The 14476-nt window shown below is 53.6% G+C and overlaps 1 protein-coding gene across 1 annotated transcript; it reads left to right on the top strand.

Moving 5' to 3' along the window:
* Positions 1–4120: 4120 nt before the first annotated feature.
* Kcnk6 (potassium two pore domain channel subfamily K member 6) lies at positions 4121–13595 on the top strand. The gene is made up of 3 exons (XM_055594806.1): positions 4121–4442; positions 10354–10749; positions 10923–13595. The coding sequence occupies exons 1-3, from the start codon at positions 4121–4123 to the stop codon at positions 11144–11146; spliced, it is 942 nt and encodes a 313-aa protein (XP_055450781.1). The 3' UTR covers positions 11147–13595.
* The last annotated feature ends 881 nt before the right edge of the window (positions 13596–14476 follow it).

Raw genomic sequence — 14476 nt, 5'->3', positions numbered from 1 at the left:
CTGCTTCTGCTTTCCACATCCAGGGATTAAAATTGTGTGTCACCATGACCCATGGTTGGCCCTTTTCTGTACTTTTTTTCTTCCACTTATCTCAGGCAAAGAAAAGTGAGTGGAAAAGACTTCTGGGAAGCGATAGCACTCCGGAAGAAGGTGGTCAGCAAGTGACCCTATCATGTGGCTCCCGCTTCCTCTTCTGAATTTAGTTTTGTTGAGACACGTTATTTTGCTTCTGTGTTAGCCTCTGACCCCTAAGCACTACCCTATTTCTCATCCTCAGCCCTCATGTAGTCTAAAGTCATTTTATCTGAGACCTTTTCAAAAAGTTAATACGGCAAGTGGTGCGTGGTGGTGCATGCCTATAATCCCAGCCCTGGGAGAGGCAGAGGCAGGCAGATCTCTTGTGAGTTTGAAGCCAACCTGGTCCACTAAGTGAGTCCAGGACAGCCAGGGCTACACAGAGAAACCATGTCTCTAATAACCAAAAGCAAACAAACAAACAAAACCACAAAAACAAAACCCACAACACTCTGGAAACAGAAGCAGGTGGATCTCTGAGTTCCAGGCCAGCCTGATCTACAGAACAAGTTCCAGGAAAGCCAGGGCTACACATACACACACACACACACACACACACACAGACACACTTGTCTCAAAACAAACAAAAAACCAGGGAGTGGTGGCAAACACCTTCAATCCCAGCACTCTGGAGGCAGAGACAAGAGGATCTTTGGGCGCAAGGCCAGCCTGGTTTGCAGAGTGAGTTCCAAGACAGCCAGGCTACACAGAGAAATCCTGTCTTGGAAAACAAACAAACGAGTGCATGGCCAGATTGGCTTGTATTTGTATGTAATGTGTAATCTTTCCATACACTTTAAACCGTTATACATACATAAATGTGATAATATGTGTGTATGTGTCTATACTTTTTTATTTTCAGGTGAGCTCTATACTCTGCCCCTCAAGTCTTTCTATATTACTTATCCCTACTGCAGTATAAATCCTATGTAAATAGTTATGTTTCTGTATTGCTGAATAAATGATGACAAGAAGGCTAGGGGTATAGCTCAGTGGGTACAATGTTTGCTCTGCACGCAGGAGGCCCTGGGTTCTGTCGTCACCACCACAAGTGAAAAGAGAAAGGATAGAGACCGGAAAAAATGTCTGTACAAACAGACTCAACTTTTGTTTGTTTGTTTGTTTGTTTGTTTGTTTGTTTTGTCTTTCAAGGCCAGAGGCTTTTCTGTGTAGCCCTGGCTATCCTGGAACTCACTCTGTAGACTAGACTTGCCTTGAACTCAGAGATCCACCTGCCTCTGACTTTGGTGAGCTGTGTGCCAAAGGCATGTGCCACCAGTGCCTGGCTCTATGACTCAACTTTGTTTTTGTTTTAAGACCAGGCTGGCCTCGAACTCACAGAGCTTCGATTACCTCTGCCTCCCAAAGTGCTGGGATTACAGACGTGCGTCATCGTGCCTGGCTTTTTAAGACTCAGCTTCTAAAAAAGAATGAATTGTTTTTATTTTTTAAGCTCTCTCTCTCTCTCTCTGTCTCTCTCTGTGTGTGTGTGTGTGTGTGTGTGTGTGAGAATATGTGGGAGTATGCGCACCAGGCTGCAGTGCCGGCCGAGTCCAGAAGAGGCCAGAAGAGGCCATTAGATAAGCCAGGAACCGGCTATATGTAGTTGTGAGCTATGTGTCAGGAAAGGGGAGAACCCAACAGTATCTGTTCTCTTTTGCTCTTATTTTTATTTTCTCTGTATGGCTCTTTTGCCTGCAAGTGTATCTTTCTACCACATGTGTACCTGGTGTCCCCAGAGGCCAGAAGAAGGCACCAGATCTTCTGGAACATGAGTTAGAGATGGGTGTGAGCTGCCCCAGTAGGCACTGAACCCCCAGGCCTCGGCAGCAAAAGTAACGAGTGCTCTTAACTGCCGAGCCGCCTCTCCAGACTGGAACTTGTGTAATGCTCCTGCCTCTCCCTCCTTTCACAAGTGAGCACCGCCACGCCTGGCTGTACTCCTTTTGCTTCCTTCTATATTTGCTCCCTGCTTCTTGGGCACCAGAGTCCCTCCATAGCTGAGGGTGACCTCAAATTTCCAGTCCTTCTTCCTCGACCTTGAGAGCCCTGAGATTACAGACACACGCCATCGCTCCTGCCTTTTACTCCATTTTGTGTGTTTGTGTGTGACGTGTATGTGCGTGGGAGTGTGGGCGTGGGAACGCCCATGCGCTTATGGAGATCAGAGGGCAATTTACAGGAGTCACTTCCCCAGTTCTTCACGTGAGCCCCAGGGATTAATCTCAGGTCTTCAGGCTTGGTGTGTGTGTGTGTGTGTGTGTGTGTGAGAGAGAGAGAGAGAGAGAGAGAGAGAGAGAGAGAGAGAGAGAGACAGAGAGTGTGATGTGGTGCCCTGGGGTCCAGAGGGCCTTCAGCCACCGAGCCGTCTGACTGGTCCCTGAATTCCGTTTTTAAGCCTTAACTTTCTCATTGTTTATTGTTTGTCCTGTGGGAGGGTTGAGGACTCAATAAAAAGGCATATGTACATAGAGCTGCCTCAACCCCTGGGACACTGTGGCTGTTGTCACTGTTTTTATTATCAGGCGTCTCTTCCTATAAGTTGCCAGCTCCGAATTGGGCTCTGTCCCAACAATTATCAGAGCCAGTTTATAAACCGAGCCAGGTCCACGTGTCTGAGCTGTGGTCTCTCTGTGGGCAGGGTTCTGGCACTCCTCCACACAGCTGTAAGGATGGAGCTGAGTTCAGGCTGTAAGGGGCAGTGGGAAGACCCACAGAAGAAAACGAGGGAAATCCCTCTTTTATTTTTGCATGTTTGTTTACTTTTGAGACAATGTCTCACTCCGTAGCCTTGGCTGACCTGGATCTCACTCTGTAGACCAGGCTGGCCCTGAACTCAGAGATTGCCCTTCCCCTGCCTCCTGAGGGCTGGGATCATGAGGGTGAATGCCCCCAGGCTACTTACTAGGTTTTTGTTTTTGAGACAGAGTTTCCCTATACTCGGCTTCTCCACCTATAAACATTTAAACGCACATAGGAACATCTCAGCCCCCGACTCTGGGGGCGAGCCCGCGTGCGCGCGTGTTTATTTATTTCTGTGGGTATGGGTGTTTTGATCAAGTATGTATGTCAGAGGAGGCCAAAAGAGGACCCCGTGGAGCCAGCCACCTACCCCGCCTCTGAGACAGGTATTCACTAGGGAGCCCAGGCTGGCCTCTAGCCGGTGATCTTCCAGTCTGTTTTGGTATCAAGTGTAAGCTACCACAACCACACCAGAAATGCTCATCTGTTGTTTTTTCGTTTTTATTGTTGTTGTCGCCTTGTTCTGCTTTTTGTGATTTGTGTGTGTGTGTGTGTTTTTGTTTTTTTTTTTTGTTTTTTTTTTTGAGACAGGGTCCTACTGTGTCGCCCTGGAAACTCACTATGTAGAGCAGGCTGGCCTCAAACTGATAGAGATATTCCTTCTGCGCGCTGGAATAAAGGGGTGAGCCACTCCGGAAGGCTATTTATTAGGGAGTTCTTGATTGTTTGTTCGTCGTTCTGTAGAGTCTCGCTGTCCCTTCCAACAACGTCTCCCGACGCTGATCGGGGGTTCCCAAACCATAGTCCCTCCCACCCCTCCCCACAGTTTCTTCCGCAACCCAGTGCTTCAAGCAAAGACCTGGAGATGCTAAGCCAGGCTCTTACGCCTTGAGGCCTTGAGGCCTGATCCCCGGGGCCTGCCGCACTCTGTCTGGGGTTGGCGGAACTCCCAGGTGCTAAGATTCGGGGGGGGGGGGGGCCCCCCCCCCCCCCGAGGAGAGTTTCAGTTCTCCGGGTGCTGCGGGAGCCGAGCTGGACGGAACTCCGCGGCAGTGAAGAACTCATCCCGTGGGCGTCCGGGATCCCGGAGCGTGGGACTCCACCCTCCCGGGTCCCGTCCCAACACCTGGCGTTAGGGCGTGCCTCAGTTTCCCAGCGGCGGGGCGGTCCGCCAGCCCCGCTCCTCCCCTTTTTCCTCTTCCTCCTCGGGGCGTCGGTGGCCGCGCCGGAGCTCCCGGAACCGAGGGCGCACGGCGGGCGGTGGGCCGGCCACGTCAGCGGGCGGCGGGGCCGCGCGGGCACCATGCGGCGGGGCGCGCTCCTGGCCGGCGCGCTGGCCGCCTACGCGGGGTACCTGGCGCTGGGCGCGCTGCTGGTGGCGCGGCTGGAGCGGCCGCACGAGGCCCGGCTGCGGGCGGAGCTGGGCTCGCTGCGGGAGCAGCTGCTGCGGCGCAGCCCGTGCGTGCCGGCGCCCGCCCTGGACGCCTTCGTGGAGCGGGTGCTGGCGGCCGGGCGGCTGGGGCGCGCCGCGCTCGCCAACGCCTCGGGACCCGCCAACGCCTCGGACCCCGCCTGGGACTTCGCCTCGGCGCTCTTCTTCGCCAGCACGCTGGTCACCACCGTGGGTAAGTGAGTGCCATCCTCCGCTCCCTCGAGAAACACCCTCAGCCCAAGTGGCTCGGAGCAACCACACCGGTTGTGGCCGCCCCCTTTGGAGAGAGTTAGTGCAAGCCGAGCTGTTCCTCCCAGGTTCTCCTCACCGCAGTTCCCACGGAGTAGGGACCCCCTCATCACACGGTCTGTGGCAGCATCCCTCCTGGTGCCTCTGGTTTATTTGATTTTAAGATAAGCATCTCCCTTTGGGCCCAGGTCGGCCTGGAACTTCATCTTCCTGCCCCCGCCCCCTACGTGTTTGAGATTACAGGTGTGGGCCCCCAGGCCTGGCTCCATTCTTGTCTTAGCCCTAGGACTGTCATGCGTGATCGCCAAGGGCCTGGGACTTTCCTTGGGTGTCTGACCCCAGGGGCTGTGTCCACCGCAGAGCTGGCTCACCAACTCTTCCAGACTCCGGATAGGTCCTTCCTGGAACCAGCCGCTTTGGCTTCCTCCTGAACTCAGTGTCCTAGTGAACTGGGTGTTAAACTCAGGCCCTTGTGCGAGCTGGTTGTTGACCCCAGGGCGCCATTACTGAAGGGCTGTGTTCTAGGACAGACCTCAGCCAGACCTGAGACCATTTCTGGGATCCCCTCCCCTTTGGGCACTCAGCAGCAGGAGAGCCCCGGACCAAAGGCACCCATCCCTCTCCCGTGCCTGTATTTGCCAGTCTAACACAGGACTCCACCCATCTCTCCTCCGCCCCTGTACTGCTGCGATTTCTCCTGAAGCTCTTCCACTCCAGACCCAGGATGCCTAGAGCAGTTCCAACCGCCAGCAGTGAGAAAGGGGTGAGCCCAGGGTGTCCTCCAGGCGGGGTCGCTGGCTGTCCAGCTTGAAGCCCTCCAAGCCCAGACTCCTGCCCTAAACTACCTCCAGCAAAACCTCTAACCCTTTCCCAGCCAAGGACTAGTCGTGAGGGGCTCTTTCAGCTCGGAAGGAGGGTGGAGCGTTTGAGCACTCATGAACGGGACCCTGTTCCTTCTCCAGACCGTGAGCCCGCTCTGTGACAACAAATCCCCACCCCAGGACACAGTCCAAACAAAGACTCATTCCTTGTCCTCACCCCAGATGACCAACATACTCACTATGGGTTTTCCAAGCCAGCTGGGGTGGTGGGCTGACCCGAGGCTGGACCTCCCCCAGACCCACTGCTGGGACTTCCTGAGCCTCCCAGCCTTGCTGCAGCCTGAAACATGGCATTCTTTCAAGGTGCTCTATGACAGAGCCCCCCCCCCAAAAAAAAAAGCATTACTCACTCCACCCTTGACATCCAGCAAGGCCCTTAGAAAGGACCTTACCACCTCCTTTAGACACCCTGGGCTCAGCAGCTCTGGCTGTATGAGAGTTCACACAATCCAGATGAAATCTGCTGGTGCTGGTTCTTTGTTCCTGTGGAAACAGGACCTCAACACCTCAATTCGATTATTTTATTTTTTACAATTTATCCATTTTATGTCCTGATAAGCAGGACCCTGCTTTCCACCTGCCTCTGCCTTCCAAGCATTGGGACTAAAAGGCCCAGCTTTTTGTTTTGTTTTGTTTTGTTTTGTTTTGTTGAGACAGGGTTTCTTTGTGTACAAGTCCTGGCTGTCCTGGACTCACTTTGTAGACCAGGCTGGCCTCGAACTCTCAGAGACCTGCCTGCCTGTGTCTCCCCGTTAAAGACATGAGCCACTGCTGCCCAGCAGGACCCTGGGCATGGTGGCGTGCACCTCAGTGCTCAGGACGTGGAAGGAAGAGGGCCAGCCTGGGTTACAGGAGACCCTGTCTAGTCAATAAAACAGAACAGGGTAAGGGAGAAGCCATGGGGAAGAGTGCTTATGGGAAACTGAGGTCAGAACCCCAGCACTCAGGCAGGCCGAGCCTGCCTGTGCAAGCCTGGACCCCAGCACTGGGCTGGAGACAGGTGCTTTCCTGGGTGCTCCGCAGACGACTCGACAAGCTTTCAGGTTCCTTGTGAGACCCGGCCTGAGGGAATGAACCGAGGAGGAGGAAATGAGCAACGGGACACCAGACAGGCCCACCTGTGCACACGAATTCATACGCCAGCCACACAGAGCAAAATTGAAAAAAGAAATAAATAAAACACCATCTATGCACAATACACATTAGCATTCTGCAGAGCTTTCTCTGAGACCCCGTCAGGTAGAACCCACCGCTACCTGCACCCTGGGGAATTTCTCCCGGAGAGTCCCTTCCACCCTCACACCACAGACCTGGGAAACCCCTCAGAGGCCAGGTCCTGCTGCTCTGCAGCCCTTCCCTCTCCATGAGCTGACCTCTTTTGGGGACAGGGAGGCGGCTGAGCCAACTGAGCTGCTTCTAGCAGGCAGCAGCATGCCATGGTGGATGGTTTTTTCCTCCCCCTCCCCCCACTTGGGGCCCTCACTGTGTGTGACCAGCCAGCTGAGGTCTCTGGCAACAGAGCTAGGTGACTCTTCACAGAAGAGAAAGAACCCTTCTCCCCCGAGGCTAGCTTTCCCCAAACTTCCTGAGCCGGCCTGACCTGCTTCTGGACTTCCCTGGTCACAGCCCTTGTCTGTCTCCTCTCAGATTCTCACTTCCGACCAGTCACCCCTGGTGCTGCAGCCTGACAGGGGAGGGAGTCAGACAAGACAGCAGGCACAGCCTGTCGGGGCAGCTGCACAGTAACGGTTCCTCAGCTGTGAAACCAGACCATACTTCACCGTCAGCGTGACAGGGGCCTCGCCACATCCGGCTCTTAGCTCAGTCAACACACAGCACTGTGAGGTAGCTGCCGCTTTGTTAGGTTTGTTTTCGAGACAGTGTTTCTCTGTGTAACGATAGCCCCAGGCTATTGTGGAAGCTCTGGAGACCAGGCTGGCCTCGAACCCACAGAGATCCGCCTATCTCTGTCCCCCAAGCCCTGGGGTTAAAGGTGTGTGGTACTAGCACCCTGTGCCGACACTCTCTGTCTGTCTGTCTGTCTCTGAAGCTAAGGACCAGAGAAGTCAGCCGACTTGCACAGAGCACAGAACTAGCATGGTGTAGAACATTGTGACAAACTTTTTTCTTTGTCCTAGCGCTCCAGAGGCGGCGGCAGTGGGATGGCTGCGAGTTCAAGGCCAGCCAATTTATATAGCCAGTTCCAGTCCAACCAGGACTGCAGAGTGGGACCTGTCTCAAAAACAAACAAACAAAAAGGCAAAACAAGCAAATAGCGTTAATAAAGGCTGCTGACAAAGAGGCAGTGAAGACCTGTTTCCACTGTGCGCGGCAACCCCTAGATTTAAATATGGAACAGGGGGCTCTGTTTCATTCCCATCTTCTGACCCCCGGAGAGTCCCAGTCCCACCAAGCTGCGCGTGTCTTCTGAGGTCAGTGCTGAAAGGCGGCCTCTGCGGTTGGTGGCAACACGGGGCGTCCTCAGTGCTCACGCGTGCAGTTTAGCGTGCCAGAGCTGGCAGTGTGACCCGGCCTGGTGGCTCAGGCTTGGCCTCCCAGCTGGCGGGAGGCTGGGGAGGGCGGATCCCAGTTTCAAGGGCTGCCTGGGGGATTTAAGGAGAACCTGTCTCAAAAGAGGAAGTAGGACGAGGTCTCGGGGTTCCACACCTGCCTGCCTCCACACCAGGGGAATCTGGGGCTTGGCCAGTGATGGAAATAAAACATGGAGATAAGGGCGAGGGCGGCTGGTGGGTGGGCCACAAGGGGGGGCTGCTGATGCCGGCTCTGTGTGCGGGGCGGCTCGCACTCAGTCTGCTGCAGCCCTGAGGGCTCCCAGGTTCAGTTCTGAGCACCCTCCTGGCAGCTCACAACTGGCTGACCTCCAGGGACCCCTGCACACCCGTGGTGCCCACACGTTCACTCACACACACACATATGTATACAGATAAAATTAAAATAGTTAAAAAAAAAGAGAGTCTAAAGTAGGTGGGCTGCCATGAGACCTAGTGCCCCAAGGACAAAATAAAAATATGTTAAATATATGTAAGAAAATGTCATAACAAACACATTATTTTACACTAATGTATGCTAGTTGAAAGGTTGCAAAAAAATTCCTAGATGTGTTTGCACGCCGGTAGGTAACCCCAGCACCTAACGGGACGGCAGGATGATCCTGAATGTCAGTGAATTGTGGGCCCAACGCAACCCACTAAATAACATAAAACAAATGTAATTTAAAGTTTATTATTTTTACATTTTTAAAGATTATTTATGTTGTCAGTTTACCTGACCATATGTGTGTGGGCCACAAGTATGCTGGTGCCCAAGGAGGTCAAAAGGTGGGTCCTGCCAGGAAGGGTTGGTGTTGGCACATGACTTTAATCGCACCCCTCGGGAGGCAGAGGCAGGCAGATCTCCGAGAGTTCTCAGCCAGGATCCCCTAAACTGGAGTTGCAGGTGATTGTGAACCACCATGTGTCCTCTGGGCCGAGTAACAAGTACTCTTAACCATTGAGCCGTCGCTTCAGACCCTCCAAATACATGTAATAATAGTGGTAGTGAAAGGCACAGAGGAATTATTACTAAGCCTGGCCTAAGTAGGTTCACCCTGACCCTCCCTGAAGCCTGGGGCCTCACACCGAACACCAGCAAGGTGCTTCCCTTTTTGAGTCAGGGGCTCTCTGTGTGGCCTTCGCTGGGTCCTGAGCTCACAGGTGTGAAACAGCACGCCTGGCTTCCCAGGGACTCTTTGGACCCACTTGGGACATGGGGTAGGTCCCCAGGGCAGCATCCTGGGTGAGGCTTTCACCGAGGTGGCCTGCTGGAGATCAGGGCTGGCGGGACTGCCGTGTAAGGGAGGGTGGCTCTGTCTGTGCGGAGAGCCCATAGCGGGCGTCTAAGGTGTACGGCGGTGCTAACACTGTGAGTCAAGCCAGGAGTGATTTGTCACGGGGTTTCTCTGTGTAGCCTTGGCTGTCCTGGACTCGCTTTGTAGACCAGAGAGTCCCCTGCCCATGCCTCCCAAGACTTGGGATTATAGGTGTGTGCCACAATGTCCAGCTTTTTTTTTTTTTAACCTGGAGAAGTGAAACAAATTCAGCGTCGTTACAACCTCTTCGATGGTGTTCTTCGTTTCATCAGAAGCCCAGGATGTCAAAGACCTGACACCTGCTGCTCTTGTGGGTCATCTCAGTGCAGGGATGAAAAGCAGTCCTACCATGGAAAGATGCTAGTGTTAGAGTACTTGTAGCTAGTTGAGGTGTGACTCAGTGGTGGAGCCCCTGCCTAGAATCCCCCCGTGAGGGGCTGGGGTGTGGCTCAGTGGTAGAGCCCCTGCCTAGAATCCCCCAGTGAGGGGCTGGGGTGTGGCTCAGTGGTGGAGCCCCTGCCTAGAATCCCCCAGTGAGGGGCTGGGGTGTGGCTCAGTGGAAAAGCACCTGCCTAGAATCCCCCAGTGAGGGGCTGGGGTGTGGCTTAGTGGTAGAGCCCCTGTCTAGAATCCCCCAGTGAGAGGCTAGGGTGTGGCTCAGTGGTAGAGCCCCTGTCTAGAATCCCCCAGTGAGGAGCTGGGGTGTGGATGGCTCCACACAGCTGCACCAGGCTACAGGTTTGATCTCCCAGAACTGGGAAGAAAAGTTTTTTAAATGCAAGTAGCTCAAAGCAAGTTCACTAAGATGAGTCCAGAGGGTTTATTTATGGGTTTTCCCTTCTTCAGAAGCAACCACAGCTCAGCTGGGTAAGCCTTTGATTCCAGTACTCAGGGAGGCAGATGTGGATCACTGTGTGTTCGAGGCCAGCCTGGTCTACAAAGTGAGTCCAGGACAGCCAAGGCCACACAGAGAAACCCTGTCTCGAAAACAAAACAAAGAGACAGCAACTTTTGGATGGAGGTGTCTCCGATGGAGTCAGGAAGGCTGGGGTGGGGGACCTCAGGATGCCGAGGTGCCAGTGTGCAGGAGGCCTCTCCTCCCACAGGCTACGGCTACACTACCCCGCTGACAGACGCAGGCAAAGCCTTCTCCATCTTCTTTGCGCTCCTGGGTGTGCCCATCACCATGCTGCTCCTGACTGCCTCGGCCCAGCGCCTGTCACTGCTGCTCACCCACGCACCCCTGTCCTGGCTGAGTCTGCGCTGGGGCTGGCACCCTCAGCGGGCAGCCCGCTGGCACCTGCTGGTCCTGCTGGTGGTCGTAGTGGCTGTGTTCTTCCTCGTACCAGCTGCGGTCTTCGCCTACCTTGAGGAGGCCTGGAGCTTTCTGGACGCCTTCTACTTCTGCTTCATCTCCCTGTCCACCATTGGCCTGGGGGACTATGTGCCTGGGGAGGCCCCTGGCCAGCCTCACCGGGCCCTCTACAAGGTGCTTGTCACAGGTGAGCTGAGTAGCTGGCATCTTCGGGCTGGCAGTTGGGGCTGGAGGGTGTCTCAGGAAAAAAACGGTCCTCTCCTAACTGGTGTTAAAGGGGCTGGACCACACCCCTGCCCTGGAGTCTGAGGCTGACCCGTCAACTTGCCATCTTTCCATCTCCCCTCCCCACACCTGCAGCATACCTCTTCCTGGGCCTGGTTGCCATGGTGCTGGTGTTGCAGACTTTCCGCCACGTGTCTGACCTGCATGGCCTCACTGACCTCATCTTGCTGCCGGATCCGGCCCCTGCCAACCTCAGCCGGGGTGAGGACGATCAGGTGGACATTCTGGACACCCGGACAGATCTGCACCAGCATCTCTCTGCTGGCTCCCACACGAACTACGCCTCCATCCCCAGGTAGTTGGGCCGGTGTGTCAACCTGGACACACCTGGCCTGGGCCTTGGGCCCCATGTGACTAGAGTGGAGCTACAGGAATGCCCACACACTCTCCTGTCTTTCACAGCACCCCACTGGGAGGTGAGGCTGCTCTGCCCACCTGTCCTGGGCACCTCAGGCTACCGATCCAGCCGTTCTCTTCTCCATCCTTTCCTCTCGTTTCTTCTTATACCGTGACCGCTTGGACGTTTTGATTCCTTGGTGGGAGTGGTGATCGATGCTGCTTTGTTTTGTTGTTATTCTCTCCGTGTCGCACTCACTTACATCTGTCATCTGTCACGCATCACTTGCTGGTTCTTCGGGCCTCTGGGCCTGGACGTCACTTCGGCCACTGTGTTAGTGGCTCTGCCTTGGCCAAAATGATTTCCCCCGCTCTGAACCTTGATATCCTCAGCTGTCGGGTGCAAAGACTATTACAGCTCACCCACAGACCCTCACTTCTGTCCCTTGGCCGTTCTGTGCTGGGTGCACAGAAATAGTGGAGGTGGACTGGGCCCTGCTCTTCTTGGGGTCACCGGCCAGTGAGGTTGACCCGCCGACTTGTCCCTTGACACTGACAAATCCCAGCGGGCACTGGCAGAGTGGTCAAGACTGAGGAATAGACTTGAAATGTCCAGGTGGTCTTCCTGGAAGAACGGACAAGAACTAACCCAAAACCTGCTGGTCAAAGAGAAGAAACTGTCCCTTTTCCTCAGGCATTCCTGGGCCACAGCACCTGCGAAGAGCCCTGTGACGGGCCAGCTTCTCCCTCGGTGGCTTAGCAGGCAAGGGGCTGAACCAGGAGCTGAGCACACAGCCCCTCGGTGAGGCCGTGGCTGCCGGCTGGGCGCTGCCCTGCCTGTTTGAACAGTTGCTGGACCTCTGGGACTCTGGCCGCTGAACGGTGACCGGAACAATGCCCCTCGAGAAGATGACATCAGCCAGGTGCCTGTCATCTGAGCTGAGGCAGGAGGCTGGAGAGTTCCCTCGAAGGGAGGGCTGCAAAGCAGGAGCCAGGTGATAAAATAACAGAAACAACAACAACGATAATAATTCATAATATTAACACCTATGATCAAAGGAATATAGTGCCAGGCTGAAGGGACATGAGAGGAGGCTGTGGAAGGCCACAGAGTCCTCAGGGCTGGGACTAACTGCATTCACACGATTATGTCACTTAGGAAGGATTCCTGCTGAAAATAACAAAACCCTGACTGAAATAACCTGTTACCTTGTGCCTGGGGAGAGTCCCAGGCCATACGCCCCACAGCCATGGAGGGCCTGGTGTACCTAAAGGTTCACTCTCTTTTTTGCTATTCTCCACTGAGGGCTTAGCCCCCAAGTGCCTCTCCTCCTGCTGTCCAGATGGCTGCCACGGACCCAGGCACCCAACCAGACCTGCTATTTCTAGTGCAAGCAATAGAAACTTCAACCGGTGTCCTGAGGGTTTTAAAGAAGGTTAGCTCAATATCAGATCATGCTAAGATGTCCTACAGGGCACCTGGGTGAGGCTGGAGGCTAGAGTCCTGAGGCTAGCCAGGGGAATGTAAAAGCAAGATAAAAACAAGGTAGACCTCCCAAGGGAGCTGGGGATGTTCTCAGGGCCAGAGCCTGAGAACAGGTCTATCCCAGGTGCTGGGCAAAACAATTTACACTTCCAGGTCTGGGAAGACGGCTTAGCTGGGCAGGCACAAAGACCTGTTTTCTCCCCAGCACCTACATAACAAGGGCCAGTGGATCCAGGTCTGGGTGAAAGCCCCAGCTAAAAAGGGGTGGGAGCTGAGCCCAGGGCACATACCTTTAATCCCAGCACTTGGGATGCAGAAGTTGGTGGATCTCTATGAGTTTGAGGGCAGTCAGGTCTAAATAGTGAGTTCCAGGACAGTTAGCACTACACAGTGAGACCCTGCCTCTATGAAACAACTAAAAAAGGAAAATAATTGAGGAGCAAAGCGAATGTTAAACTGTAGCTTCCACATGCACACACACACATTTAAAAATCTGAGCCAGCAAAATAGCTCACCGGGAAAAGGCGCTTGCTGTGATCCTCTAACCCTGACAGTCTGAGTTAGATCCTTGGAACCCATAGTGGAAGGAAAGAACCAACTTCCCAAATTTTATTCCCCTTTGACCTCCACAAAGTGCAGCCGTGTCGGCTGATTTCCCAGGTGTCTGTCTGCGCGGAGGTTACGCATGAACCAGCAGTGTCATCATCCACCATCCCACACAAATGCTGCCGGGAATGGGAAGTGGAGATCTTCCCAGCTCTCAAGGCAAAGCTGTGTGTGTGAGGCTGACCCCCTGTTGTCCCTGTAGTTCATTTGTGCCTCAGGTTGCTTCTTTATGAAGCACTATCTCATGGACTTGAACAACCAGCAATTTAAACCTTGTAAAGCCTGGACATCATCTGGGGTCAATAAAATACCTAATTATTCTCTCACTTCTGAACTCTGCTTCTTAAGGAGGAGGATCTCCGGAAAATAGAAAGCCTTTAATATCATGTCCTATTGTATTCCCATTATTATTTTTTTAATCTATATGTATGTGTCTGTGTCTTATCACATGTGTGCAGGTGCTTGTGGACACCAGGAGAGGGTGCCAGAGCCCTTGGATCTGAATGTATAGTCAATTGTGAGCTGCCTGATATGGGTGCTGGGAACGAAACTCAGGTCCTCTGAAGAACAGTACATGCTCCTAACCACTGAGCCATCCTGCAAGCTGTCCTATGAAACCTAGATATGCACACACATGCACATACACACCAAGTAAATAAATAGGACATACTTCAGCAGAAGGACACTTGCCTAGCACAGAGTCCTGGGTTCAATGCCCAGTATGCCAAGAAAGAAAGGAAGGATGGAAGGGAGAGAGAGAGAGAGAGAGAGAGAAAGAAAGAAAGAAAGGAGAAAAAGAAAGAGGGTCTGGTGGTGGAGGCAGAGGCAAGAGGATCTTTGTGAGTTCGAGGCCAGCCTGGTCTATAAGGAGAGTCCAGGATGGCCAGGGATGCACAGAGAAACCCTGCCTCGAAAAAACAAAACAAAACAACAACAAAATAACAAGTAAGTAAATAAACAAATAAATTCATGATCCAAGCTAGAATCAGCAAGTTGAGGCAGGAGGCTTTCTTGAGTATGAAGCCAATCTGGACAGCCGAGAGAGACCTGTCTCAGAAGTTCTGGTAAGCCAAGGCAGGCAGCACAGGCCTGTGGTCCAGCACTCTGGAGACAGCACCCAGGAGTTCAAACCCATCTTTGGGTACATTGTGAGTTCTAGGCCAGCCTTAGCTACACTAAGACCCTGTGTCAACAACAGGAA

The sequence above is a fragment of the Psammomys obesus genome, unplaced genomic scaffold, assembly GCF_907164565.1.
Source record: "Psammomys obesus unplaced genomic scaffold, mPsaObe1.curated_primary_1811, whole genome shotgun sequence".
Lineage (NCBI taxonomy): Eukaryota > Metazoa > Chordata > Mammalia > Rodentia > Muridae > Psammomys > Psammomys obesus.
Note: the sequence above shows the minus strand (reverse complement) of the source record. Positions and strands in the feature narration are given on the sequence as shown.

What these genes read in the sequence shown, in the direction of transcription:
- Kcnk6 (XM_055594806.1), top strand. Translation starts at nt 4,121, where the DNA reads ATGCGGCGGGGCGCGCTCCTGGCCGGCGCGCTGGCCGCCTACGCGGGG. An exon ending in CACGCTGGTCACCACCGTGG is followed by an intron (nt 4,443 to 10,353) that starts GTAAGTGAGTGC and finishes CTCCTCCCACAG; the next exon opens with GCTACGGCTACACTACCCCG. An exon ending in CTACAAGGTGCTTGTCACAG is followed by an intron (nt 10,750 to 10,922) that starts GTGAGCTGAGTA and finishes CCACACCTGCAG; the next exon opens with CATACCTCTTCCTGGGCCTG.